General features: G+C 39.1%; 1 protein-coding gene across 7 annotated transcripts in view; it reads left to right on the top strand.

Moving 5' to 3' along the window:
• Rbm25 (RNA binding motif protein 25) overlaps positions 1-27,711 on the top strand; it is a 56,915-nt gene that overhangs the window by 10,091 nt on the left and 19,113 nt on the right. For 2 of the 7 annotated variants that reach the window (XM_045154200.1, XM_045154198.1), the window contains 11 exons: positions 982-1,047; positions 3,883-3,999; positions 4,109-4,229; positions 7,533-7,582; positions 11,693-11,860; positions 14,681-14,738; positions 16,318-16,478; positions 19,082-19,267; positions 21,980-22,033; positions 22,363-22,446; positions 25,773-26,059. In XM_045154200.1, the coding sequence (XP_045010135.1) occupies positions 3,958-3,999; positions 4,109-4,229; positions 7,533-7,582; positions 11,693-11,860; positions 14,681-14,738; positions 16,318-16,478; positions 19,082-19,267; positions 21,980-22,033; positions 22,363-22,446; positions 25,773-26,059 (1,211 nt within the window). In that variant the 5' untranslated portion in view covers positions 982-1,047; positions 3,883-3,957. The remainder of the gene's footprint in view (positions 1-981; positions 1,048-3,882; positions 4,000-4,108; positions 4,230-7,532; positions 7,583-11,692; positions 11,861-14,680; positions 14,739-16,317; positions 16,479-19,081; positions 19,268-21,979; positions 22,034-22,362; positions 22,447-25,772; positions 26,060-27,711) is intronic. The other 5 variants (XM_045154204.1, XM_045154203.1, XM_045154202.1 and 2 more) reach the window with 3 other exon arrangements.

The raw sequence follows: 27,711 nt of genomic DNA, 5'->3' as shown, positions 1-27,711 counted from the left end.
GAATTAAAGTGTGCTACCATCCCTGGCAGAGAGAGAGAGAGAGGAAAAAGAAGAGCACACCAGGGCCTCTAGCTGCTGCACATAAACTCCAGATGCATGTGCCACTCTGAAGTTTGCTTTATGTGGGTATTGGAGACTCAAACTTTGTTAAGCTTAGCAGGCAAGTGCCTTAATAGCTGAGCCATTTCTCCAGCCGTTGGTTAACTGTTAACATTTAAACTATGAAACAGAGCATAAACTTTAAGAATATAGTTTTTATTTATTTATTTTTTAATTTGGCTTTACAAGGTAGGGTCTCACTCTAGCCCAGGCTGACCTGGAATTCACTATGGAGTTGCAGGGTGGCCTCGAACTCATGACGATCCTCCCACCTCTGCCTCTTGAGTGCTGGGATTAAAGGCGTGCACCACCACACCCGACTGTTAAGAACATAGTTTTTTGTTTTAATTTTTATGCTTCCTGGGATGTGTATGTGTATGACTGAAGGCATACACATGCCACTGCATGCTATAGAGGTTAGAGAACAATTTTCAGGAAAAATTTCACCTCTTTTGAGACAGGGTCTCTTCTTGTTCACAAGCTGTTAGGAACTTTTCCTGTCTCTGCCTCCCTTCTGTCCCTAGGCACACTGGGATTACAGAGCCCTGTCACAGCTTCTGGTTTTTTCATGGGGTCTGGGGACCCAATTTCAGGTACTCAAGAGTTGTGTGGCAGGCAACCTATCCACTTAGCCATCTCTCCAGCCCAGAATAGAGTTGATGTTAAAAATACTGTGTATTTCTAATACTAGTTAGTAGGAGGAAAGTGGTTCTGAAAGTGAAGTCATGGGCCAGTTTTGGACCAATGTGAGGGTTAGGCTGTGTCTGAGTGCTTAGGCTGTGGGCTATTGCTAGCATAGTACCTGGCATGTAGTAGCTATTTAATTTGTCTATGAGGTCCACGGACATTGTTTACTGATTCACTAATTTATTTATTCAACAGGTACTATACCAACTGCCCTCCTAAGAAAGTGCTGAGATAGAGTATTATTATAATACAAGAGCTTCTGTAAGTAGGACAGTAGCTTTCTGTTTTAACAGATGCACCTACTTGAACCCTTCCATATAGAATATTTGTATTACAAAGGTTATTAAAAAATGGGGAAAGGTTATGAATCCAAAAATAAGATACATCGTATATAAGAAGATGCCATGATGAACACCATTACTTTATATGCTAATCTAATGAAAAAGCAAGGTATACAAAAAAATTTAACCCATATAATATTTTATAATCTTGGTTTTTTCCTCTGTAAGATGTGGTATTACTTAATTTTAAAGCATTTCTAGCACCTTATTTGCTGAATAAGGAATCATCTTTGGAATTCCTTAGAATACTGTTTTCTAAAATTGAAGTTTAGGTTTTACAGACTATTACAAAGTCAAAGAAAGAGTTGAAAAAGACGAGTTGTGAACATGTAGGATATGCTTGTTTTTTTTCCAACAGGTACAAAAGATAGTGAACCTTACTAGTGGTCAGAGAAGTGTATATAAATTGAAATAAGAGTATTTTTACTTATCAGATTTTTAGAAATACTGATTTAGCCTAAAAATATTGAGTATGTGTGGAAAGGGCCTATTCATAACACTGGTGGTAGGAATAAAATCGATACTTTTGGGGGGATGATTTGGAAGTAAAGTTTGAATACAAACTGGTAATGTATATTACAGAAATTAGTTGTACAAGTCTGAGATATTCAACATTACTTGAAAGAGCTAAATAGTGCAATCAGCCAGTATTGTTGGTTGAATAACTGGTGTGTCTGCTATAATATAGTGCATTAAAAGTCTTGAATAAAACTATGAACTGATACAAAGAGATGATAATGAGAGAGAATGCAGGTAATGATAATAGCATAATGTTCACACTATAGAGAAGCATAATTTGTTAAGTGTTTATATATAAATATATTTATAAAATAGATAACATAGCAAACTGTTGGGATTAGAGGAAACTGGAAGGTTTAGTACTTTTTTATCTTCTCTGTACTGGATGGTGAATAAAACAATTATAAAATACTAAAGAAGATAGGCATGGTGGAGTACCTGTAGTCCCAGCACTGACAGGCTAAGGCAGGAGGATGGTGAGTGTGAGGTCAGCTTGATCTACAGGGGGTGGGAGACACTACAAACCAAATAGAGAAAAGAAATAGTAAAGACATTCGATAATTTTACTTCTTTGGCTGGGTCTCACATTGCCCGGGCTGGCCTTGAACTCTTGATCCCCATTCCTTCCCAATACTGGGATTAGTTACCTGCTACCATATCTGGTTTAAAAGAAATATTTTAACAACTCTACATTTTCTCAGTAGTTAGAGGGGAATTTCAGTCATAGTGGAAGAATTTTTGTTAATGTCAAAAAAAAAAATCTACTTAAAAATATGCAACACAAGTCAACTTGGGTTAGAATGAGACCCTATCTTGAAAAACAACAAAATCAAATTCCAAACAAGCCAGGCTGGTGGCACACACCTTTAATCCCAGCACCCAGAAGGCATAGGAGGATCACTGTGAGTTTGAGGCCATTCTGGGACTACATAATAAATTCCAGGTCAGCCTGGGCTACATTGAAACCCCTCCCTCAAAGAATCAAAGTGCTGGGCTTGGTGGTGCATGCCTGTAATCCCAGCACTCAGGAGGCACAGGTAGGATTGCTGTAAGTTGGAGGCCACCCTGAGACTACATAGTGAGTTCCTGGTCAACCTGGGCCAGAGTAAGGCCCTACCTTGAAAAACAAAACAAAACAAAAATCAAAAATCAAAAAAGCAAGCAAGCAAGCAAACAACAAAAAAAAAAATCCAGCAAAACAAAACCGAATATTAGTGGAATCAGCGATAATGGGATAATTTTACCTTTCAGGTTTTTTCCAAGATAGGATTTCACTCTAGTCCAGGCTTACCTGAAACTCATTCTGTAGTCCCAGGCTAGCCTTGAACTCACAACCATCCTCTTCTGTCTCCTGCACCACCATACCTAAGTTTGGTTTACCTATTTTGGAATGTTACAAATCCCATTAGTATAAACAAAGGATAGGATTGCAACAGATTAAGCAGAACAATTGTGTTCTTATATTTCTGAAAACAAATGCTGTAGGTCAAGAGTATGTAACTCAGTGGCAGAGCATCTTGCCTAGTGTGTGCAAGTCCCTTGGTTTAACACCCAGTCCCAAATATAAAATTCTATTATCTGATTGAAGAATGATTAAGAGGTTTGCTTTATTGAGCAGGGGTGAAGGGGGCATGTTAGGTATACACTCCACCCCAGTTGTTACTGTCATACTTTTTGTCTGTAGCTTAGTCTGACCTTGAACTCTAGATTCACTTAAAAGTGCTAGAATTGAGACTAAAGACTGTTCTACCATGATTGGCTAGAGGAATGGTGGTGCACACCTTTAATCCTAGCACTTGGGAATTAGAGGCAGGAAGATCAGGAGGAGTTCAAGACTATTTTACATAGCAAGTTAGAGGTCAGCCTGCGCTACATGAGACATTTTCAAAAGAAGAAGAAAAAAGAAAAACAGGTTTCACTGTTACAATTATGTTTGAATGTTGAGTTACTATGTGACCTGATGGAGGAAAATGTTCCCCGTTTGTAATTTGCTGACAAATTTGTCTTTGAGGAATTGGCTAGCAATGAGTCAACTAATACTGTATAATCTTATAAATTTAGTTTAGGAAGCCAATGTGTTAAAAAAATGTGTATCAGAATACTTTAAAAAATTAAGCTACCCTCCTGGATTCTGAGTTTGTTTAAAAAAATCATTGATGTTTGGCAATTAATTTTTTGATATTAACTGAACTTCAAAATTTTTTTTTCCTTTATATGTATTCCCACATGATTGTAGGAGTCTATCCTGAACTTAGTTCGTGTACATTTTGGGAACTTATTTTAGAAAAGATCTAAGTTTTAAAAATTCTCAATGGACAGACAGAGAAAAGAGGGTCTTTGCCAACTCCTTTGGGTAAGAAAACTTTAGAATTTTGCAGCTACTCTAAAAATGAAGGCCAACAATGTAGGCAAATCATATTGGAAAGGTTTCAAATAAAATGTTTTATCCTTTCTTTCTTTAGAGTGGTGCAGTAAGAATGTCTTTCCCCCCTCATTTGAATCGTCCTCCCATGGGGATCCCAGCACTCCCACCAGGGATCCCACCCCCACAGTTTCCTGGCTTCCCTCCACCTGTACCTCCAGGTAAGTTCGTTGACACTGAAATTTTTTTAAACGGTACTTTCGTTAGAATGATGATGACTTTAGGAACATGATAGATGACTGTGAGTACTGAAGAACTGTTGGTGTCGTTCTGAAAATGGATGTCTCATTTTCCTTAGCAGCAGGTTGTTTACTTGGGACAGGGTTTCCCAGTCTACCATGAACTCTCATTAATCCTCTTGCCTCAGCCTTCCAAGTGCTGCCATTCTTGGCTTAGTGATAGATTTCTTTTTTGTGTGAGGTAGGGTTTCACTGTAGCCCAGGGTGACCTGGAAGTCACTGTGCAGTCTTAGGGTGGCCTTGAACTCACAGAGACCCTCCTACCTCTGCCTCCCAAGGGCTGGGATTAAAGGGTTTCTTTTTTTTTAAATACTTTTTGTTCATTTTTTGCTTATTTATTTGAGAGCGACAGACACAGAGAGAAAGACAGATAGAGGGAGAGAGAATGGGCACTCCAGGGCTTCCAGCCACTGTAAATGAACTCCAGACGCGTGCGCCCCCTTGTGCATCTGGCTAATGTGGGACCTGGGGAACCGAGCCTCGAACCAGGGTCCATAGGCTTCACAGGCGAGTGCTTAACCCTAAGCTATCTGTCCAGCCCTCTTTTCTCTCTTTTTTTTTTTTTTTGGCAGTGATAGGTTTTATTTGAGGATGAGCATCAGTTTCACCTTGGAAGTTAACTTTGAAATGTTCTTTATTTTTAAAAAGTCCTACATTCATAAAGTTAAAAATAAAATAAGGTTGGGTCTGGTGGTGCACGCCTTTAATCCCAGCCCTCGAGAGGCAGAGATAGGAGGATTGCTGTGAGTTTGAGGCCACCCTGAGACTACAGAGTGAATTCCAGATCAGCATGAGCTAAAGTGAAACCCTACCTCGAAAAACAAACAAACACAAAAAATAAAATGCAGGAGCTGGAGAGATGGCTTAGTGGTTAAGGTGTTTGCCTGCAAAGCCAAAGGACCCGGGTTTGATTCCTAAGAACCCAACTAAGCCAGATGCACAAGGGGACACACGCGTCTAGAGTTTGTTTGCAGTGGCTGGAGGCCCTGGTGCACCCATTCTTTCTTTTTCTCTCTCTGCCTCTTTCTCAAATAAATAAATAAAAATAAAGTTTAAAAAATAAAATATATGGGCTTAGTTTGTTAAGGTAGTTTCAGGGTTTTTTTTTGTTTGTTTGTTTTTTTGGTTTATGTTTGTTTGTTTTTGTGGAGGCCTGGTCTCTCTCTAGCTCAGGCTGGCCTGGAATTAACTATGTAGTCTCAGGGTGGCCTCGAACTCACAGCCATCCTCCAACCTCTGCCTCTTGAGTGCTGGGATTATAGACATGCGCCACCATGCCTGGCTTCAAGGTGTTTTTTTTTTTTTTTTTTCCAATAAGAATACCTACTGTTTTGAAATTCTGGCCTTGTAGAATGGCTAAGAACAGCCAATTTAAAACGTACATTATATTACATACTTAGCATTTTGTGGTAAGAATACTTTTAATTCTTTTTTCCCCAGGTAGGATTTCACTACCCCAGAGTGATCTAGAATTCACTATGTGGTCTTAGGGTGGCCTCAAATTCATGGCAATCTTTTATCTCTGCCTCCCAAGTGCTAGGATTAAAGGTGTGCACCAACATACCTGGCCTTTAATTAATTAAAAAACAATCTTTCTCTCTTTTCTTTCATTCTGACAGAAAGAGAGAAAGGGTATTGCTGGGATTCTTGCTCCTGCAGATTGACTCTAGATCATCTGTCTTTACATGGATACTGGGAATGAAACCTGGGTTTCTTGGCTTTGCTGCCATATGCCTTAACTGCTGTGACATTTCTCAATCACTCATTAATTTTTTGTTTTTGTTTTTGAAAGTTGGGTTTCACTCTAACCCGGCTGAGATGGAATTCACTGTGTAATCTTAGGTTGGCCTTGAACTCACGTTGATCCTCCTACCTCTGCTTCCCACGTGCTGGGATTAAAGGCATTTGCCTCCACATCTGTCTAATTTTTAAAAACATAATAGGTTAACTGTAGTTGTCATGATATATAATGTGTTTTACGTATTATTTTGATTTTTTACAATAATTTGAGAGAATGGATGCTCTATGGCCTCTAACCAATGCAAATGAACTCCATACATATGTGGCACCTTGTGCATCTGTCTTAGTGGTTACTGGAGAATCAAACCTAGTCCCTTAGGCTTCATAAGGGCCTTAACTGCTAAGCCATCTCTCCAGGCTGCCTTTATTTCATTTTATTAAAAAAATTCTTTTTGGTATACTGTTTTACTCTAGCCCAAGCTTACCTGGAACGAACTCTGTCATTTCACACTGACCTCAAATTCAGAGTGATACTTTTCCCTCTTTGTCTCCCAGTGCTGGTATTAAAGTCATGCACCACCATGCCCTGGTGTTTTTGCGTTTTAAGAAACTTACTTTTTATTTTCTCTTTTCCTCTTTCTTGGGGATTTTATTTAGGTAGTGTCTTGTCTACCCCAGGCTAACCTGAACTCACTCTGTCATTCCAGACTGACCTCAAACTCACAGTGGTCCTCCTACCTCTGCCTGTGCTGGGATTCAAGGTGTGTGCCACCAGCCTGGCTTTGTCCCTCCCTTCCTCCCTCAATAGAGAAGAGAGATAGACAGGTAGAATGGGTACAGCAGGGCTTCTACACACTGTAAACAAACTCCCGATGCATATGCCACTTTGTGCATCTGGCTTTATGTGGGTACTGGGGTATCAAACCCATTATATTAGGCCATGCAGGCATGTTCCTTAAACACTGAACCATGTCTTCATTTATTTATGAGGGAGAGAGATAGAGGCAGATAGAGAGAATGGGCATACAAAGGCCTCCAGCCACTGCAAAGGAACCTCAGATACATGCACCATTTTGTGCATCTGGCTTATGTGTGTCCTGGGGAATCAAACTTGGGTCCTTTGGTTTTGCAGGCAAGCACCTTAATCTTCGGGCCATCCCTCCAAACCTATTTTTACTTTTAAAGGGTTTAATTATACCATTGTAAACTTTCAGAAGACTCTTTTTTTTCCCCCAATGGTTTTGAGGACCATTGAACCAGTTGAACATGAACTGATAAAAATCCAGAATTTTATACACCTTTAAGCAAAAGCATGCTATGGGGGTCATTTTGCTTTCTGAATGTTGTTTTTAGTTTATATGGGAATGAAACATTAATGACTCACAACCATTTGTATTAACTGTAAAAATACTTAATTGAGCATGTTATTGATACAGAATACAGCCATATTTGGTAATATTCTTAAGTAATGTTTTTTCTTCATAGGGACCCCAATGATTCCTGTACCAATGAGTATTATGGCTCCTGCTCCAACTGTAAGTAAAATTTAAAAGAAGAATTAGGAGTTAAAGTAGTGTTAGCAAAGTAGTGTGCACAAGTGAACATGCATACGTGCCTATAGAGGCCAATCTTGGGTGTTGCTTCCCAGGAATGTTATTCCACAGGTGTTCCAATCCCCCAACCACCAGCCCCCGCCCCCAGACAGGGTCTCTGATTGGCCTGGAGTTCACCAATTAAGCTAGACTAGCTGACTAGGGAGCCTAATTGATCCTCCCTGTTTCTCTAGCACTGGGCTTTAGGTACATTACACGTCACCTAACATTTTATGTGGGTTTTGAATTCAGGTCCTCATTCTTAAAAGGCAAGCACCTGAGCTCTCTCTTCAGCCCATATTTGAAGTATTTAAAAACATACCAAGATGAGAGAACTTATGAATATGCTATGATCTGTTTGAAATTACCATTTTACTCAGGTGTCCTAACATATGCCTTTCTACTTTTTATGATTTTTCCTCTTTTGTTCTTTAGACTCTTCATGTACTTGTTTTATAGTTTTAATTGGTTCTTTTATATTTTATTCATTTTTTGAGTGAGGTAAGGTCTCATTCTAGCCCTGGCTGTCCTAGAATTTATTCTGTAGGTCCAAGCTGGCCCTAAACTCATAGCAGTCTTCTTACCTCATCCTCCCCAAGTGCTGAGATTAAAGGTATGCACTACCATACCTGGCCTTAATTGGCTCTTCATCATTCTCTCATCTAAACTTTGTTCAAGATGGTGATGTGCTAGGATTATAGAGAGGAATGTAAAAATGAATATTTTTGTTGGCCTGGAACTCACTATGTTCCAGACGGGCCTCAAACTCACAGTGATCATCCTGCCTGTCTCCTTAGTGCTGGGATTAAAGGTACACACCACCGTGCCCGGCCCCAATGTATTGTGATTAATAATGGTAGCATAGCTGACTCTTAGTAAATTAACCATCTAATATCACATTAATCCATTAGAAACCAAGTGGCACCTCTTTTCCTCACTAAAATTTATTTTATTTTATTTTATTTTGGTTTTTCCAGGTAGGGTCTTACTCCAGATCAGGCTGACCTGGAATTCACTATGGAGTCTCAGGGTGGCCTCGAACTCACGGCAATCCTCCTACCTCTGCCTCCCAAGTGCTGGGATTAAAGGTGTGCGCCACCATGCCCGGCACCTCACTAAAATTTTAATTATATATCCTTAATTTATAAAAAACTAAGTTATGAAATATTTTTTCCTGAAGTGCTTAATTCATTCTCAGGTCTTTATCATTTTTTGATTTTATCAAAAACTGTAAGATTGTTACGAACACTGATGGAAAAGATGCACAATAATCTTTGAATTCTTTCTTGTGAGGTAGGGTCTCACTCTAGCTCAGGCTGACCTTGAATTCAGTATGTAGTCTCAGATTGGCCCTGACCTATTCTGACTCCTGAGTGCTGAGATTAAAACATGGGTTACCACACCTGGAAGTATAGTTACAGTTTTACTTTGAAGCTGGGCGTGGTGACACACACCTGTAATCCCAGATTTGGGAGGCAGAGGTAGGAGGATGACCATGAATTCGAGCCCACCCTGAGACTCATTCCATGTCAGCCTGGGTAGAATGATACCCTACCTTGACAAACAGATGAAAGACAACAACAACAACAAAAGCTTACTTTTGAGATAACTGGTTATTTATTTTTTTGTGTGTTTGGGGTTGCCTATATAGAGAGAGTGAATATGGGCTCTCTAGGACTTCCTGCCAGTGCAGATGAACTCAAGACATATTTAGTACTTTATACATTTGTTTGGTTTCTTTTTCTTTTTTTTTAATTTATTTTTGCTTGTTTTTATTTATTTATTTGAGAGCGACAGAGATAGAAAGAGGCAGATAGATAAAGAGAAAATGGGTGCGTCAGGGCCCTCTAGCCCCTGCAGACGAACTCCAGATGCATGCACCTGTTGTGCATTTGGCTTACCTGGGTCCTGGGGAATCAAACCTCGAACCTGGGTCCTTAGGTTTCACAAGCAAGCACTTAACTCCTAAGCCATCTCTCCAGCCCATCTTTTACTCTTCTCTCTTATTTATTTTTTTTTTTCAAGGTAGGGTTTCACTCTAGCCCAGGATGACCTGAAATTCACTATGTAGTCTCAGGGTGGCCTTGAACTCTAGGAGATTCTCTACCTCTGCCTCCAGCGTGCTGGGATTAAAGGCGTGTGCCACCACACCTGGCTACTTGGCACATTTGGCTTTATGTGGGTACTAGGAAATCAAAATCAGGTCCTTAGGCTTTGCAGGCAAGTGCCTTAACCATTGAACCATCTCTCTCTTCCCCTTTAGGGTCTATTTAAAATTTTTATAAAGGAAGTAAGTTAATTACTATAACAGGTTTCTTTTGGAATTCTACTGAGGGAGTATAAATGACTTCTAGGTACACCCTCTTCCACCCACTCTCCTTCCCGCCACCAGATTTTTGAAAAATATTTTTTAATTTTTTTTTATTTATTTGAGAACGGGGGGGTGGGTAAGGGAGGGACAGAGAATTGGGCACGCCAGGGCCTCTAGCCACTGCAAACGAACTCTAGACACGTGTGCCCCCCCTTATGCATCTGGCTAAAGTCGGTCCTGGGTAATCGAGCCTCAAACTGGGGTCCTTAGGATTCATAGGCAAGCCCTTAACCTCTAAGCCATCTCTCCAGCCCCGCTGATTTTGATGTGAGAGGAAAGTTTTTTTTTTTGGGGGGGGGGGTGGGATAAGCTCTCAACTATGTAACTTAGGCTGGCCTTGAACTTCCTGTGTAGTCTAGCCTTATTTTCCACGGTACTAAGAATATAGGCCTAAAACAGTGTTTTTAGTTTTGAGTGGTTTTATTTTATAGAGGAAAACTACATAATCATATTGGAATGTGGTTTGAGTTGGGCCAGCCACAGAGAACAAAAAATTTTCATCAGTGCACAAGGGGAATCTAATTTTTCTTGCATTGGAAACCCATAGGTGGACTATCTTAGAAGTTTCCAAATGATGTATTGTTTCCTCCAGAAATTTCTAATAAATAGGTAAAGATGTAGTTGGGATTTGGAGCAGCTCTACCAGTTTATTCATTACATATAGGAAATACTGTACTGAATTTGTTGTCAGGTACAGAGATTTAATTTTTAATGTGAATGCTTTATGTTGTTTGAATATTGGTGCTACTTGATTAGTAAGGATAACTGTAATTTGCCATTATTCTTGTGGTAAGAAGATAATTGTGAATTAACTGCTGGATATTTTTTATAATTTGAAATAGTTTATAATGTCTCAGACATTTAAAAATAGTCTTAAACATAAATATTTGACTTTTTTCAAGATTTTTAATAGGTAATCTAACATAGAAGCTTACTTGTTGTGAATAAATTTTAATTAATAAAATATACTATATGCTTTAGCAGCGTTTAAAAATATTTATTTGAAAGCGAGAATAGATAAAGAGAATGGGTGTGTCAGGGACTCCAGCCACTGCAAAAGAACTCCAGATGCATGTGCCACCTTGTGCATCTGGCTGTATATGGGTATTGATGAAATTGAAACTGGGGCTCATTGGCTTTGCAGGCAAGTGCTTGCCTTAACCACTAAACCATCTTTCCAGTCTGATTTAGGGTTGTTTTTTTTTTGAGGTAGGGTCTCAGTCTAGCTGGGCTGACCTGGAATTCACTATGTTGTGTCAGGGTGGCTTTGAACTCCCTGTGATCTTACTACCTCTGACTGCTTTTGGCTGGGATTAAAATCATGTGCTATCACACCCTGCGATTTAGGAGTTTTGGTTGTTGTTATTTGTTTTTGTTTTTGTTTTTTTGAGGTAGGGTCTCACTCTACTAGCTCAGGCTGACCTGGAATTCACTATGTAGTCTCAGGGTGGCCTTGAACTCATGGTGATCCTTCCACCTCTGCCTTCTGAGTGCTGGGGTTAAAGGCGTGCACCACCATGCCCGGCTCGATTTAGGAGTTTTTGATAGTAACAAGTTTTAATAATGATGGCCCATAGAGCTACTACTTTACAATTGATATTTTTAGTGGAATACTACATTTAAAAGTAATGGTACATTTAATTGCCAGATTAAATAATATATTCTGCTTTTCTTTACCATAGGTCTTAGTACCTACTGTTTCCATGGTTGGCAAACATCTGGGAGCAAGAAAGGATCATCCAGGATTAAAGCTTAAAGAAAATGATGAAAATTGTGGACCTACTACTACAGTTTTTGTTGGCAACATTTCTGAGAAAGCCTCAGATATGCTTATACGACAGCTCTTAGCTGTAAGTTAAACCGTTCATTTTCATTATACTCATTTTTAAAAAATTGATTTATTAGAGACACAAAGGGGAAGAGAAAGAGAAAGAATGTGAATGGGTATGCTAGGGCCTCTAGCCATTGCAAACAAACTCCAGACACCTGTGCCACCATGTGCATCTGGCTTATGTGGGACCTGGGGAATCGAACCTGGGTCTTTAGGCTTTGCAGGCATGTGCCTTAACTGCTAAGCCATCTTTCTAGTTCTATTTTCCTTTCATTTTGTTCTGCTGTTCGTTTATTTATTTATTTATGAGAGTGAGAATGAGAGGGAAAGACGGAGAGAGAGAGAAAGAGAGAGAGAAAATGAGAATATGAGTGTGCCAGGGACTCCAGACACTAAATGAACTGCAGATGCATGGTCTAACTTATGCATCTGACTTCACATGGGTACTGGGGATTCATACTCTGGTCCCATCTTAGGCTTTGCAGTAAACACCTTATCTGCTAAGCCATATCTCCAGCTCTGTTGTAATTATCAAAATTACAAAAGAGGAGGATTTTATGTATACCATGCTGGGTGGAACTTTTCATTCCCCTGTTCTTCCTTCCAAATTCTGAGAATGATAAACTATTGTTCCCAGTTACTAAATGTTTTTCTTTTTTTTTTTTTTTTTTTTTTTGAAGTAGGGTCTCTAGCCCAGGCTGACCTGGAATTGACTAGATAATCTCAGGGTGGCCTTGAACTCACAACAGTTCTACCTCTGCCTCCCAAGTGCTGGGATTAAAGGCATGCGCCACCACGCCCAGCTCAGAATGATTATTTTTCTAAACCATTTATTATGAATATGTTCAGTTCAAATCTATATAGCAAACTGGAAGTGTTGTCCAGTGAGCATTCTACACAGTAACTTGAGGGTGAGTTGTGATATGAAATTTTATCCTTGAGTATAAGTGTTTATTTCTTCAAAGCAAGAGCATGCTCTCAGTACCTTCTTTTTGAGGTAGCGTCGTCTCACTGTAGTCCAGGCTGACCTGGAATTCACTCTGTAGTTAATTTCCAGTGGTATTCCTACCTGCCTCCCAAGTGCTGGGGTTAAAGGTGTGAGCAACCATGTGTGGCTTGTTATTATTTGAGACAGAGACAGAGAGAGAGAAAGAATGAATGAGAATGGGTGCACCAGGGCCTCTGCAGACAAACTCCAGACACATGCATGGAAGTGAACCTGGGTCCTTAGACATCACAGGCCAGCTCCTTAACTGCTAAGCCATCTTTCCAGCACTTAAAACAATTTTTTAAAAATTTTTTTGGTTTATTTATTTTTTTTAATTTATTTGAGAGCGACAGAGAAAGAGGCCGGGGGGGGGGGGGGGGGAGAATGGTCGTGCCAGGGCCTCCAGCCACTGCAAACGAACTCCAGACGCATGCGCCCCCTTGTGCATCTGGTTAACGTGGGTCCTGGGGAATCAAGCCTCGAACCGGGGTCCTTAGGCTTCACAGGCAAGCACTTAACCACTAAGCCATCTCTCCAGCCCAATTTTTTCTTTTTTTGAGACATGGTGTAAGAGAGAGAAAGAGGCAGATACAGAGAGAGTGAGTGAGTGAGTGAAGATAGGAATGCCACGCCTTCTTGCTACTGTAAACGAACTGTAGACACTTGTACCATCTGGCATTACATTGGTAAATGGCAAATTGAACCTGGGCTGTCATGGTTTGCAAGCAAGAGCCTTTAATGAATGAGGTATCTCTCCAGTCTCCCAATAGCTGCTTTTTCTTTGCAGTGTGTGATCCAATAAACGAATACATCCCATTTGAATCATGCCTTGTGCCTCTTTAGACAGTATGTATAATATTGCAGTTTAGAGTTTTCACAGATGTTTCTTACATTTAAAATTTTCCTCAGTTAGATTCAAAGTAAGCTTTCTTTTTTTGTTTTTGGTTTTGGAGGTAAGGTTTCACTCTAACACAGACTGACCTGTAGTCAGGTATTAGTAGTAGTCACTATGTAGTCAGGGTGGCCTAGAACTCATGGCAATCCTTATACCTCTGCCTCCCAAGTGCTGGGATTAAAGGCATAAGCCATCATGCCTGGCTGTTTTATTTATTTATTTTATTTATTTATTTATTTATTTTTATTTATTTTATTTTTATTTATTTATTTATTTTTTATTTTTTTTTGGTGGGGTTTTTTTTGAGGTAGGGTCTCACTCTAGCCCAGGCTGATCTGGAATTCACTATGGAGTCTCAGGGTGGCCTCGAACTCACTGTGCTCTTCCTACCTCACTGCACAAAAGTAAGCTTTTTGCTGTTTTTATTTTTTTTTATTTTTTGAATTAGGGTCTTGCTCTAGCCCAGGCCGACCTGGAATTCACTCTGTATCTCAGGGTGGCCTTGAAACCAGAGCAATCCTCGTATCTCTGCCTTCCTAATGCTGGGATTAAAGGTGTGTGCCACAATGTCTGGTAGTGAGTACTTTTTTGCAGCTTTCCTTTTTATTTTCAGATTGGTTCTTTAGCCCAGACCATCCAGGAACTCACTCTGTACCCCCAGGCTGGCCTCAAACTCAGAGATCCTCCTACCTCTTTCTACTGAGTACCACAGTGCCCCCCTAGTATGTTATTTTTTTCCTATTTGTAATTTTGAGAGCAGTTCCTCTCTGGCCCAGGTTGGTCTGGCCAAGAAGTTACTCTGTAAACCAGGCTGCCCTTACCTTGATAATGCCTTGCCTCATTAGCCTCCTGGCTTACACATTTGTGCCACCATGCCTCGATGTATAAATTAGGTTTATTTGCATTAAAATTTTTTTACATAAGTGGTAATTAAAAATTTGTTTCTAATTTTTAAGAAATGTGGTTTGGTGTTGAGCTGGAAGAGAGTACAAGGTGCTTCTGGAAAACTTCAAGGTAGGCATGTTTTCTTTACTGACATCACTTTATACTATATGTATATCACTTAGCTTGCATATTTCCATTTTTTTACTAGAAGATAATCAGAAGATTTTAGTGTTGAGATGAGAAAATGTGTAATTGGAACAAGAATGAAATAAAATGCGGAATGTTAAAGTTTTCCTTTTTTGCTTTTATGTGTGTTGGTAATGTGGGTGTGGTTTGTATGTTTGGGCTCTTGCCATGCCCCATATTCTCTCCTGAGGGCAGAACAGAATGTTGAGTTCCTCTCTTTAGCTTTCCTGCCTGGTTTTATTTGGAGATTGCTATTTTTTACTGAGCCTGGGTGGTTCCCTTGTCTCTGCTCCTGTTTGTTACTGGGGTTTACGTGCTCATGTCAACCAGTTTACTTGGCATCTAGACACTGCTGATTTCAGGCCCACTTACTACCCTTATAGTACTGTAGGAAGCTCACTTAAGGCCTCTCTCACATTCACTAGTTGTTTGTCCTTTGAAAAACCTTTTTTGGAACAATTCGAAGGCTGGAGATACAGCTCCGATGGCCAAGTTGTTCCTTGTAAGCATGAGGACCTGATTTTGACTTTAGCACCAATGGTTGGGCATGGTGGCTCATGCTTGTGACCCCTGCCCTGGGAAGGCAGAGGAGCCTTTGTACATAGTTGCAGTGTCTAGCCTAATTCCTGAGCTCCCTTCCAATGAGAAACCCTCTCAAAAGGTGGATTGTACCTGGGTGTGGTGGCGCATGCCTTTAATCCCAGAGGTGGGAGGATTGCTGTGAGTTTGAGGTCACCCTGAGACTGCATAGTGAATTCCAGGTCAGCCTGGGCTAGAGTGAGACCCTACCTTAAAAACCAAACAAACAAGTAAATATAAATTGTGTTCCTGGAGGTTGTCTTGTAACGCCCCCCCCCCCCCCATATGTACAAAGAAAGCTGAATAATTAGAATGTAGGGACCAGGGGTGAAGGATACTAGAACAGTGTTAAGAACTTCCAGGTAGGGCTGGAGAGATGCCTTAGTGGTTAAAGCATTTGTCTGTGAAGCCAAAACAATTTTCTTCATTTATATATTTACAAGCAGTAAGAGAGAATGAGAATGAGTGCACTTTAGCCGCTGCAAAGGACCTCCACATGCTGGTGCCACCCATTTCATCCGGCTTTATGTGGATACTAGTGAATCGGACCTAGACTGTTAGGCTTTGCAGACCTTAACTGCTGAACCATCTCTACAGCCCTATTTTTCCTTTTTTTATTTGTGAGTGCTAAAAGTGAAATGAGTATCAAAAGTAATTAAGAGCCAGGCGTGGTGGCGTACGCCTTTAATCCCAGCACTGGGGAGGCAGAGGTAGGAGGATTGCCATGAGTTCGAGGTCACCCTGAGACTCCATAGTGAATTCCAGGTCAGCCTGGGCTAGAGCGAGACCCTACCTCAAAGAACCAAAAAAAAAAAAGTAATTAAGGTTAGAATGTAGCAATGACTTATTTGATCCTTGTGTTATAACTTTGTCTTGTTTACTGTTCCTTAATTTTTTTAAATAATTATAATGATATGTTACCAATTCTTTCTGTGACTGCTAGCTTTTGGATTCTGTGAGTATAAGGAGCCTGAGTCTACGCTTCGAGCACTGAGATTATTGCATGATCTGCAGATTGGAGAGAAGAAGCTTCTTGTTAAAGTTGATGCAAAGACAAAGGCACAGTTAGATGAGTGGAAAGCAAAGAAGAAAGCTTCCAATGGGGTATGTAACATTTTCTCCAAGACAGCTCTGCTACTCAGAAGTAAATATTTTCCATTATAATGAATCTCACATGAGGAGTCAGTCACAGGATCATCATCGTTGTACTCAGGAGTATATATTACAGTCTGTAGTTGTTTTAAGTGTTTTATCTACCCATAGTGGGTGGATGACTGTTGGTTTGCTTGTTCCAGGTTGGGATGAAGGTAGTAAGGGAGGCTGGACAAGGTTAACTTGCCAGAGAAAACACTGTTACAGACTATTCCAATCAGAGCTAATTCATTAAGGCAGCTTTGGAAGTAAGTATAAAGTTTCAACCAGCACAATATTAGTTGCCGTATCTGTTAGAGGTACACATAATCTAAAATGAGAGAAAATAAGTCTTACTTATTATTATTATGAGAGTGAATAGTTTTTGTTCTTGACTACCTCCTATTGCCTCCACATGTAGCTGAGGTTGACCTTAAACTCCTGATCCTCTTGCCTAAACCTCACAACAGGAAAATGCTACATGTGGCTAGCAATCCAACCCAGCTGAGTGTGCTTCTTGTGAGCAAATATGCTGTCTCTTTCAAGACAAAGATTGTTTTGTATGTAGACTTCAAAAAGTTAAATTACACAATGTGGATGTTTACTCATGTTAAAGTAACACATTTAAAAATCTTACTTGTGGGCTGCAGGGATGACTTAGCGGTTAAGCTTCTTGCCTGTGAAGCCAAAGAACACAGGTTTGATTATTCAGGGCCCACAAGGGGCCAGTTGCACAAGGTGGCACATGCATCTGGAGTTTGTGTGCAGCAGCTGAAGGTTCCATCACACCCATTCTCTTCTCTCTGTATCAAATGAGTAAAATAAGCAAGAAAAAAAAAAAAAAGTCTTACTTGTGGCCGTGTGTGGTGGCGCATGCCTTTAATCCCTGCTCTCAGGAGGCAGAGGTAGAAGGATCTCCACGAGTTTGAGGCCACCCTGAGACTACATAGTGAATTCCAGGTCAGCCTGAGCTAGAGTGAGACCTTATCTTGGAAAACCGAAACCCAAAACAAAACAAAAAAAAATCTTACTCATCTTCTTAAGACTGAATTATGTATTTGTGGGATTTTCTGGGTGCCAATATTCCATAATTGGTGATACAAATAAATCTTGTTGCTATTGATACCAGAAACTTTCCTTTCATTTTATAAACTTTTTATTTGGCTTTTCAAGGTAGGGTTTCACTCTAGCCCAGGCTGACCATGGAATTCATTATGTGGTCTTAGTGTTGCCAGAAACTGATGCTGATCCTCCTATCTCTGCCTGCTTCCTGAGTGCTAGGATTAAAGGATTTGAGCCACCATGCATTTTTTTTTTTTTTAATTTTTATTTGTTTCTGTGGTAGGATCTCATGCTAGCTCAGGCTGACCTGGAATTTACTATGTATTCTTGGGGTGGCCTACAACTTACGGCAGTCCTTCTACCTTTGCCTCCTGAGTTCTGGGATTAATGGTGTGCACCAACACGGCCCGGCCTTGTAAATATGTTTTATTTATTTATTAGATAGGCAGATAGTGGAGGAACAAGAGAGAATAAGTCTGCCAAGGCCTATAGTCATTGCTAATGAACTGTCTGACATGTGTCACCTTGTGCATCTGGCTTTATGTGGTACTGAGAAATCAAACCTTGGTCCTTGAAGTGCCTTAGAAGACAGCATTCCTTTCTTCCTAGACACAGGATTAAAGAAAAAAAATTACAAGGAGAAAGAATGGGTGTAACAGGGCCTCTTGCCAGTTAGCTGCAAATGAACTCCAGGCATATGTGCATCTAGTTTTATATGGTACTTGGGAATTGAATCCAGGCTGTCAGGCTTTGTAAGCAAGTATTACCTCTCTAGACTCCAGCATTTTTTTTAAAGCTCACTGTGTGAACTAGGTTTGCATAGAATTTGTCATCCTTTTGCTTCTGCTTCTAATGAGCTGTTTTGTTTGCCATTGCAAATGAACTCCAGATTCATGTGCTACATTATGCATCTTGGTTATATGGGTACTGGGGAATTGAATCTGGTTCCTTAGGCTTCTTAGGCAAGTGCCTTAACCATGATTTTTTTTTGTTGTTGTTGTTTTTGGTTTTTTGAGGTAGGGTTTCACTCTAACCCAGGCTGACATAGAATTCACTATGTAGTCTCAGGTTTAATGATGTTTCTTGTGCATGTCAGAAGGATGATCTAGGTAGGGTCTCTGACCCAGGCTGACCTGGAATTCACTATGTAGTCTCAGGCTGGTTTGGAGATCACAATGATCCTACTACCTCACCCTGTGAGTGCTGGGATTAAAAGCATGCACCATCATGCCCAATTTAAGTATATAATTGTCCTAAGTGGTTTTTCCTGTGTCGTAAGTAATTGTAGAAGCACAAGGGGAGGGAAGCCTTCATGTAGTCCAACGTTTCCAATGTTGGTGTTCTGTCATATATCATTAGTAGGTTTTATTTTTTGTTTATTCTGTTCATACTTTTGCTTGTTCGACATGGGTAGCTATTATCAGTAAAATCTGCATTTAACAAAATTGTGGAGATGTTTTTAATAATAAATTCAGATTTATTTTAGAGTGGTTTTTTTTGTCTTGGTTTTTAAGAATACTAGACCAGAAACTGTCACTCCTGATGATGAAGAAGCCTTAGATGAAGAGACAAAGAGAAGAGATCAGATGATTAAAGGGGCCATTGAAGTTCTGATACGTGAATACTCCAGCGAGTTAAATGCCCCCTCACAGGAGTCTGACTCTCACCCCAGGAAGAAGAAGAAGGAAAAGAAGGAGGACGTATGTGTTCTGACAATGCAGTCATTTCTTTAAAAAAAAAAAAAAAAAAAATCCCCCCCTCCCCCAGGTAGGGTCTTTCTCCAGCTCAGGCTGACCTGGTACTCACTATGATGTTTTAGGGTGGCCTTGAACTCATGGTGATACTCCTACCCCTGCCTCCTGGGTGCTGGGGTTAAAGGCGTGCACCATGCTTGGCCCCCCTCCCCAAAAAATTATTTTGCTGGAGACATGGCTTAGTGGCTAAGCACTTGCCTGTGAAGCTTAAGGACCCTGGTTCGAGGCTTGATTCCCCAGGACCCACATAAGCCAGATGCATAAGTTGGCATGTGCATCTGGAGTATGTTTACAGTGGCTGTAAGCCCTTGTGCACCCATTCTCTCTGCCTCTTTGTCTGTTTGTTGCTCTGAAATAAAATTTTTATTTATTTATTTATTGGAGAGAGAGGGAGGGAGAGAGAAAGAAGCAGGTAGAATGGGTGCACCATGGCCTCCAGCCACTTTAGACACATGCCACCTTGTGCATCTGGCTTGCGTTTTGTGAAATTGAACTTGGGTTCTTAGGCTTCAGAGGCAAGTGCCTTAACTGCTAAACCATCATATCTCCAGCCCAGTGTAGTCATTTCTGCAGTTTCTTTAAATTTATTTTTAAATGTTTTATTACTTGAGAGAAGGAGAGAGAGAGGCAGATAGGGAGAGATAACAGACATGACAGGGCCTCCAGCCACTGCAAATGAACTCCAGGTGTATGCGCAACCTGTGTTTATGTAGTTTACATGGTTACTGGGGTATTGAACCTGGGTCCTTGGGCTGTGCAGACTAGTGCCTTTAACTGCTATGTCATCTCTCTATCCCCTACACCTTCTTCTAAGTGACATTCTTGTGATTGATTACATTTTAATTTCAGAGGCCCCTCTGAATGGAATAACTAGGATATATAATTTATTTATATATACATATGCATACATACATATATATATTTGAAAAATATTTGGTTCTTTTATTCCACAAAAATGGTAGAGTTGAAAACATTATTGAATACTTATTTTTTTAAAGTTTAGGGATTTGGGCTGGAGAGATGGCTTAGCGTTTAAGGTATTTACGTGCAAAACCAATAGAGCCGGGTTCTATTCCCTAGGACCCACATAAGCCCATTGTACCAGGTGGTACGTGTATCTGGAGTTCGTTCTTTCTCTCATTATCTGTTTCTTTCTCTTTTTCTCTCTCTCAGATAAAATATTTAAAAAAATTTTTTTCAGGGATTTTATATGTTTTGAAAAAGCACTAAAAAGCCTGTGTGGTGCCACATGCCTTTAATCCTAGTACTTGGGATGGTGAAATAAGAGAATCAGCCTCAGCCTGCATTGGAAGACAGCATAGGCAAAAGTGAGATGGTGCCTCAAAAACAAAAACAAAAAAAAAAAAAGAAAGGAAATGCCGCAAAAAATACTGTAAAATGTTTGTATTAGTTATTGTATTACAAGGTTTTTATTATTTCTAGTATGAGTCCATTTTTGGCCATCTTCAGCGTTTTTTTTATTTTTTATTTATTTATTTATTTTTTTTTACGTTTTGGCCAAGTAAGTTTTTGTTACTTCATTATTTGTTTACTTATATATTTTTTTCCAGGTAAGTTCTCTCTCTAGCCCATGCTGACCTGGAACTTAATCCTAGTTTGACTCAGTAATCCTCCTATGTTTTTCTTCTTGTTGGGATTAAAGGCATGGATGGGATTGCTTCCCTCCCCCCCCCCATAGGGTCTCACTCTGGTCCACGCTAACCTGGAATTAACTCTGCCATCTCAGGGTGGCCTTGAGCTCATGGCAATCCTACCTCTGTCTCCCGAGTGCTGGGATTAAAGGCATGCGCCACCACGCCCGGCGGGAATGCTGTTTTTAAAGGCATGGGCCACCACAGGCAACATTGTTTGTTCTTCATTTGATCCTAAATGCCTGTCTAGTTATATGTTAACTCTATTGGGAATGGTAATAGGTAGAATAGGTAGATTTGATGTAATTGTGGCCTATAGAATTATTGTGAAAATAAAAAAAAAAACAACTTAGTTATTATTGATATTGGTTGGGAGGAGAGGTTAAACAAATACTTTTTTGTTTGGTTTTGGTTTTTTTAAGGTAGGGTATGAGTCTAGACAAGGATGACCTAGAATTCACTCTGTAGTCTCAGGTTGGCCTTGAACTCACAGTAGTTCGCCTACCTCAGCCTCCTGAGTTTTGGGATTAAAAGTGTGTGTCACTATGCCTGGTCATTTTTCTTTCTTTCTTTCTTTTTTTCTTTTCTTTTCTTTCTTTCTTTTTTCTTTTTTTTTTTTTTTTTGAGGTAGGGTCTTGTGCTAGCCCAGGCTGACCTGGAATTCTATATGTAGTAGTCTCAGTCGTCACCATGCCTGCCTTAAAGAAACACTTTTTTTTTGCAGGAATTTTAGGTAAAATTTACCAGTATGATTGTTTATTTAACTTAGAAGATTGATAGAAAGCACTTGTTACTATGAGTTCCCGCACCCCAGTTCCATTTTGAGGTATTACAGAAAGAAGATAAAGTTTGTGGTAAGAGGGACTTGTAAAGAGAAAGAAATTATTTTTACTGTCAGATAATTTGAAATCACAAAAATATCATAAGTACTATGTAAATGTGCAGTTAATTGAATTACAGAGTAATGTGAACTATTTTTAACAAATATTTGTGGGTTTTTCCATAGATTTTCCGTAGATTTCCAGTGGCTCCACTGATCCCTTATCCACTCATCACTAAGGTTCGTGTAAATGATATAGGTGAGACAGTATCTGTCTTTCACTAAGTGCCAGATTTGTAGTTGTATATTTTTTTAAAAATTTTTATTAGCATTTTCCATGATTATAAAAAAAAATCCCATGGTAATTCCCTCCCTCCCCCCCACTTTCCCCTTTGAAATTCCATTCTCCATCATTTTTAATTTTTAATTTAGCTCTTTTGTTTGATTTTTACTTGTAAGTCAGTATTCTTTTTATTTAGTCTGTCTTTTGTAGTAAAAACATATTTAACCTTTATCTTTTTATATTGATGTACATTGACTACACTCATTACTTTTCCCTTTTTTTTTAGGAGGATATAAATGCTATAGAAATGGAAGAAGACAAAAGAGACTTAATATCCCGAGAGATCAGCAAATTCAGAGACACACACAAGGTAGTATTCTTGTTTTTTCACTTGGTACCAATCTAGACTTTTTACAGAATCCAAAGCAGACAAGAAAATCAACCTTACCTTAGAATATGATTATAAATGCTTTTTTTTATAGGTTTAATTGATACTTAGGTTGAAACAAAGAAACAAGAATAGAACCATATTAAAAATGGTTATTACTTAATTTTTCAGTCACTGACTATTCTCCAGTCATCTCACTTTTATATGAACAAAAGTTAATTTTTAGATTTCAACATAAACATTAAAATCAGATTTAAACTATAGATTCAAGGGGGCAACGTAGGATACCATACATATAGATTCTTTTCTTGTGGGCAGTTATTTAGCTTAATCTTAAGAAAACTTTTTCTTTATAACCAAGATTAAAATTTAAGCTATATCTTTGTATAGATTTAAGTTGAGTGGGGGAGATTTTAAAAAAATCAGTCAGTGATTACCAGACTTACCAAATTATAGATGCATGGAAGAACTGTAAATTCCCATAAAGCTAATCTATTCATTGACCCCCACCATTATGATAGAGATCATATGGTGACTAATGCAAGATGAAACTCTCAGCTTGGAAAGTAACAAGGAATAGGATGTAAGTATGAGCTTCTGTTTTTTATTATATTTATGGATGCCCCCTCAGAAAAATATGCAAAGGGGTAACTGGCTTGTTAATGAATATACGTGTGTAGTAAAACCCACTCACGAGTTTTGCCTATTTGAAGCTTCTCTCAGTGACAGTAGTGCATTTGTGAATGTTTGCTGGTGTTGAAGGGGGATGTTTACAAATGGTTAAACGCACCCTGCATGAAATGTATTTTGATATTTGAGTTAATAAATGTTCTGGTTCTGACTCATAGAGTGAGAGATAACTTAACTCAGTAAAATGTTAAGTGTTTATTTCTCCTTATTGAAGCTTTTATTTTTTTCTTGTTGCTTTCAAATCCAAGTTGATACTTAATGCTGATGAATCAGTGCTGTGGAACAGTTGCTGTCCAGATGCCCAGCCATAGCTCACACAGGAATTGAGTGTGCACAAAAGCACAAATGTAACACACCTAGAATTTTGAGAATTGTGGTCTGTGGAAGTCATTGTAGAGGAATACTTATGCTTAGGTTCAAAACTCAAATTTAGAGCTGAGTAAGCTTAAAAATAATACATAGTTGTGTGTGTGGTTTACCCCCTTTTTGTTTTTATTTGTGAAACCCTGTCATGTCGTTGGTAAATTACATAGAAACCATGCTTTTAAAAATTTAACTCAAAGATATTTTCTTCAGAATTTTAGGCATTACAGTGCCTTAGTATTGCTTTACTAAGGAGAATGTTCTGAACTTTCATAATATGTTTTATAAATAAAAATAAATTGCAAATAAGGCACAGTTCTTATTGGGTGGTGTTGCCAAGGGAATACATTAAACCTCAGTAATAAAAATTGAGCTCAGTGAACCTTTGCATGTTTTGTTACGAGTTTATTAAATAACCACAGACTGTCAGGGTATCAGCGTGGCAGGGGGCGTCCATTTACAGCACGGATGAGTCTGAAGAGAGAATAAGGTAAGATTTATGATTTTCTTAAATCCTTCCTGTTCTCTTCATTACTTTCTCACATTTTTTTTTGAGAATTACCTCATTCTTTTTTCAGTCTGAATTCTTTTAAAAAAAAAAAGTACATATATTCTATATGTACATCTGCTTTCATAAATACACATATGTATAGCATATATATATATAAATTGGGAAACTACTTAATATGGACTAGACTTACTCAATTTGGTTTACTTAGAACAACTAAACGTTCCAAATGAGTTATGAAAAAAATTATTTTTATTTGAAAAAGTATAGCACACTGAATGAATATGAATACAAAATTGAGGACTTGTAAAAAATTAAATTTGGAACAACCAAAGTAATCTGTAAGTATATATAATCTCAGAAAAGAATAAATTTCTTAAGTGTATGACATTGAGGTAAGTTTATGTAGCTTAGCTTCATGATACAGTACAAATTCTGAATTGTGAAGATTGTTTCAGACATGAGATTTTTGCCTCTTCAAGAGCTTTCATTTTCTATCTTTCTACATATCTTTTCCCTTTATAATTTCAATGTATTCAGTATTGGCTCTGCCTCTACTCTGTTTAAGCTTGGCACAGTAGCTGAATATATTGATGACTCATACATTAGCTTCTCTTTAATAATCCTCTATCAGTCCTCTGGTCCATGAGCAAGAGAAAAAGTATTGAACAGGTAAGACTGCTTTTTCAAGTTGTTTTAAATGCTTTACATGACTGAGAAAAGAAAAATTGCACAATTTACTATTGCAGTTTTAATTTTCATTTCAGTGAAACTAAACACGGAACCAGAGGGATTAATGTTGTTTTGTTTTACTTGTCTGGGTCTTTTTTCTTTTATCCTCCTCATTTTAGTTTGTGTAAAACCCTTGTGGCACACTCGTAATCTTTCAGGGTACAATCTTGCTCTGACTGTTATTTGGTTTATTTGTGAACCATGTACTTGCTCTTCCTCCCAGAAACATAGCTTGTAGGCAAGGTTAATCCAGTGTTGGCGATCCATGTCCTAGCACAACATCTGTAAGTTTATAAACAATCGTTCCTTGCAAGGATGGATTTATCATTGTAAATATATTTTTATTGTCTTACAGGCATAATGGGCATAGGTATTTTGCTTTTAACCATTTTAGTTGAAAATACTGCAATTATGTTTTTTTTTTGTTTGAAGTGAGTGATTTTCTGTATTTACTGGGTTATCAATCTTGTAATGGTGGGAGTAAGTATTGCAATAATTAAGAAAACAGATCTTGGCTGAATTCAGCTTCTGCTTATTTTGGAGGGTGGGTAAACAGGGCAGAAGATTGTTGTGTTATGCTAACTTAACTCTCCTCCATCTACACTTTAAGTCCGTCATCTAGTTAAATGTCCAGATGATAATAAATACAGTGGTCCCCCTGATTTACAGTTGTTCATCATGGACAGAATTAAGTTTCAGTTAAGTGATTGTCTTTCTAGAAGTCACTATGAATCACCATATATCTCATGGTTATTTTAGATGATAGTTATGTTAAACACAATCTCCCAGCATCCAAGATTGGAGATTCCTGACTTGTGTAGAGTATATGGTTTTGCACGAAATGTAGTCTTGTGATTGCTTCAGTATAATAAGACAAATAAGGCCACTAGCATATAATACTAAAGTATCAGTGGTTTAATGTTTTATTGTTGCCAATATTGGGCATTGCGTCGGGGAAAGTCTTGAATACTAGAACTACAGAATTAACTCTAAAAGTACTTTTGTTGGTTTCTAGAAACTGGAAGAAGAGAAAGGCAAAAAGGAAAAAGAAAGACAGGAAATTGAGAAAGAACGGAGAGAAAGAGAGAGGGAGCGTGAAAGGGAACGAGAAAGGCGAGAACGGGAACGAGAAAGGGAAAGAGAACGTGAACGAGAAAAGGAAAAAGAACGGGAGCGGGAACGAGAACGGGATAGGGACCGTGACCGAACAAAGGAGAGAGACCGAGATCGTGATCGAGAAAGAGATCGAGACCGGGATCGTGAAAGGAGCTCAGATCGAAATAAGGATCGGAGTCGATCAAGGTAGGCTTTATGTATTTTTTTTTTGTTGGTGGCAGTTGACTACGTTTTTTGAGTTAGAGTCTCTCTCTACCCCAAGCTAACCTGGAATGCACTCTGTAGTCTCGGATAGTCTCTACTCACAACAGTCCTTCTACCTCAGCCTCTTATTAAAGATGTGTGGCACCATGTTTTTTTGGGGGTGTGCGAGTTTCAAGTAGAGTCTCATTGTAGCCCAGGATGACATGGAAATCACTATGTTGTCTCAGGGTGGCCTTGAACTCATTGCTATCCTATTTCTCCCTCCCAAGTGCTCAGATTAAAAGCATGTGCCAACATGCCTGGCTTGGAATTATTTTTGATGGGTTGGTAGGTAAAGAGAATTATAGAGTAGCCTCTTTCTAGGACCCTTGCATTTATGTGGTGAATTTCTTCTATAGCCTAACTTGTACACATGGTACAAAAACACTAATTTTTGTTATTTTATTTATTTGATAGAAAGTGGCAAATAGAGAGAGGATGGGTGCGCTAAGGCTGCTTTTAGCCACAGTAAACCAACTCCAGACTCATGCGCTACATTGTGCATCTGGCCAACATACACCTGGGTTTGCAGGCAAGTGCCTTAACCACTAAGCCATATCTCCAGCCATGTTACTTCCTTTTTGAGACTGGCTCTTACTGTCTGACTGAGGCTTGCCTGAAAGTGTAGTATGTAACTGAAGCTATCCTCAAATTCTTTTTTTTTTAAGCTGTTTTTTTTAATTTCTATTAGCATTTTCCATGATTATAAAAAAATCCTGTGTTAATTCCCTCCCTCCCCCCACACTTTCTCCTTTGAAATTCCATTCTCCATCATATTACCTCCCCATAACAATCACTGTACTTACATATATACAATATCAATCTATTATCCTCAAATTCTTGATCCTCCTGCCTCAGCCTCTTGAAGAGAGAGGATTGTGCAGGATTTTAGGCGCGTGCCACCATACCAAGCTACAGTGGTTTTGTTGTTTGCAATGCTGGGATAGAATTTGTGGGACTTGTGTATATGCTAGACAAGCATTCTACTACTGAGCAGTATCGCCCACAATAGTTTTCAACTGTCAGTTGGACACTTGGTTTCTTTTAAAGCCAGTTTTTACAGTCCCAGAACACACCAACTATCCATACCTTGTTTGGACATAATTCCCTGTTACGTCTCCTTTGGTTTGGTATGCAGTTGTTCTAGTTGCTCTTTTGTTGTGGTCTCTGTATACTGAGAAGTCAGTTCTGCTACCACTCTTGCCATATATGTGTGTGTTTCTGTCTGTCTGTGTCTGTCGTTGTACTGCCATAGCTGGCTACTAGTCATTCTGTCACTTAATTCCTTCATTTCATTTATTTATTGATTTTGGTTTTCGAGGTAGGGTCTCACTCTAGTCCAGGCTGACCTGGAATTCACTATGGAGTCTCAGGGTGGCCTCGAACTCACAGCGATCCTTCTACCTGTGCCTCCCAGTGCTGGGATTAAAGGCATGTTTTATTTATTTATTTATTTATTTGAGAGCAACAGACAGAGAAAGAGAGAGAGAGAATGGCTGCGCCAGGGCTTCCAGCCACTGCAAACGAACTCCAGATACATGCACCCCCTTGCACATCTCGCTAATGTGGGTTCTGGGGTTTCGAGCTTCGAACTG

Source organism: Jaculus jaculus, chromosome 7, assembly GCF_020740685.1.
Source record: "Jaculus jaculus isolate mJacJac1 chromosome 7, mJacJac1.mat.Y.cur, whole genome shotgun sequence".
NCBI lineage: Eukaryota > Metazoa > Chordata > Mammalia > Rodentia > Dipodidae > Jaculus > Jaculus jaculus.
Note: the sequence above shows the minus strand (reverse complement) of the source record. Positions and strands in the feature narration are given on the sequence as shown.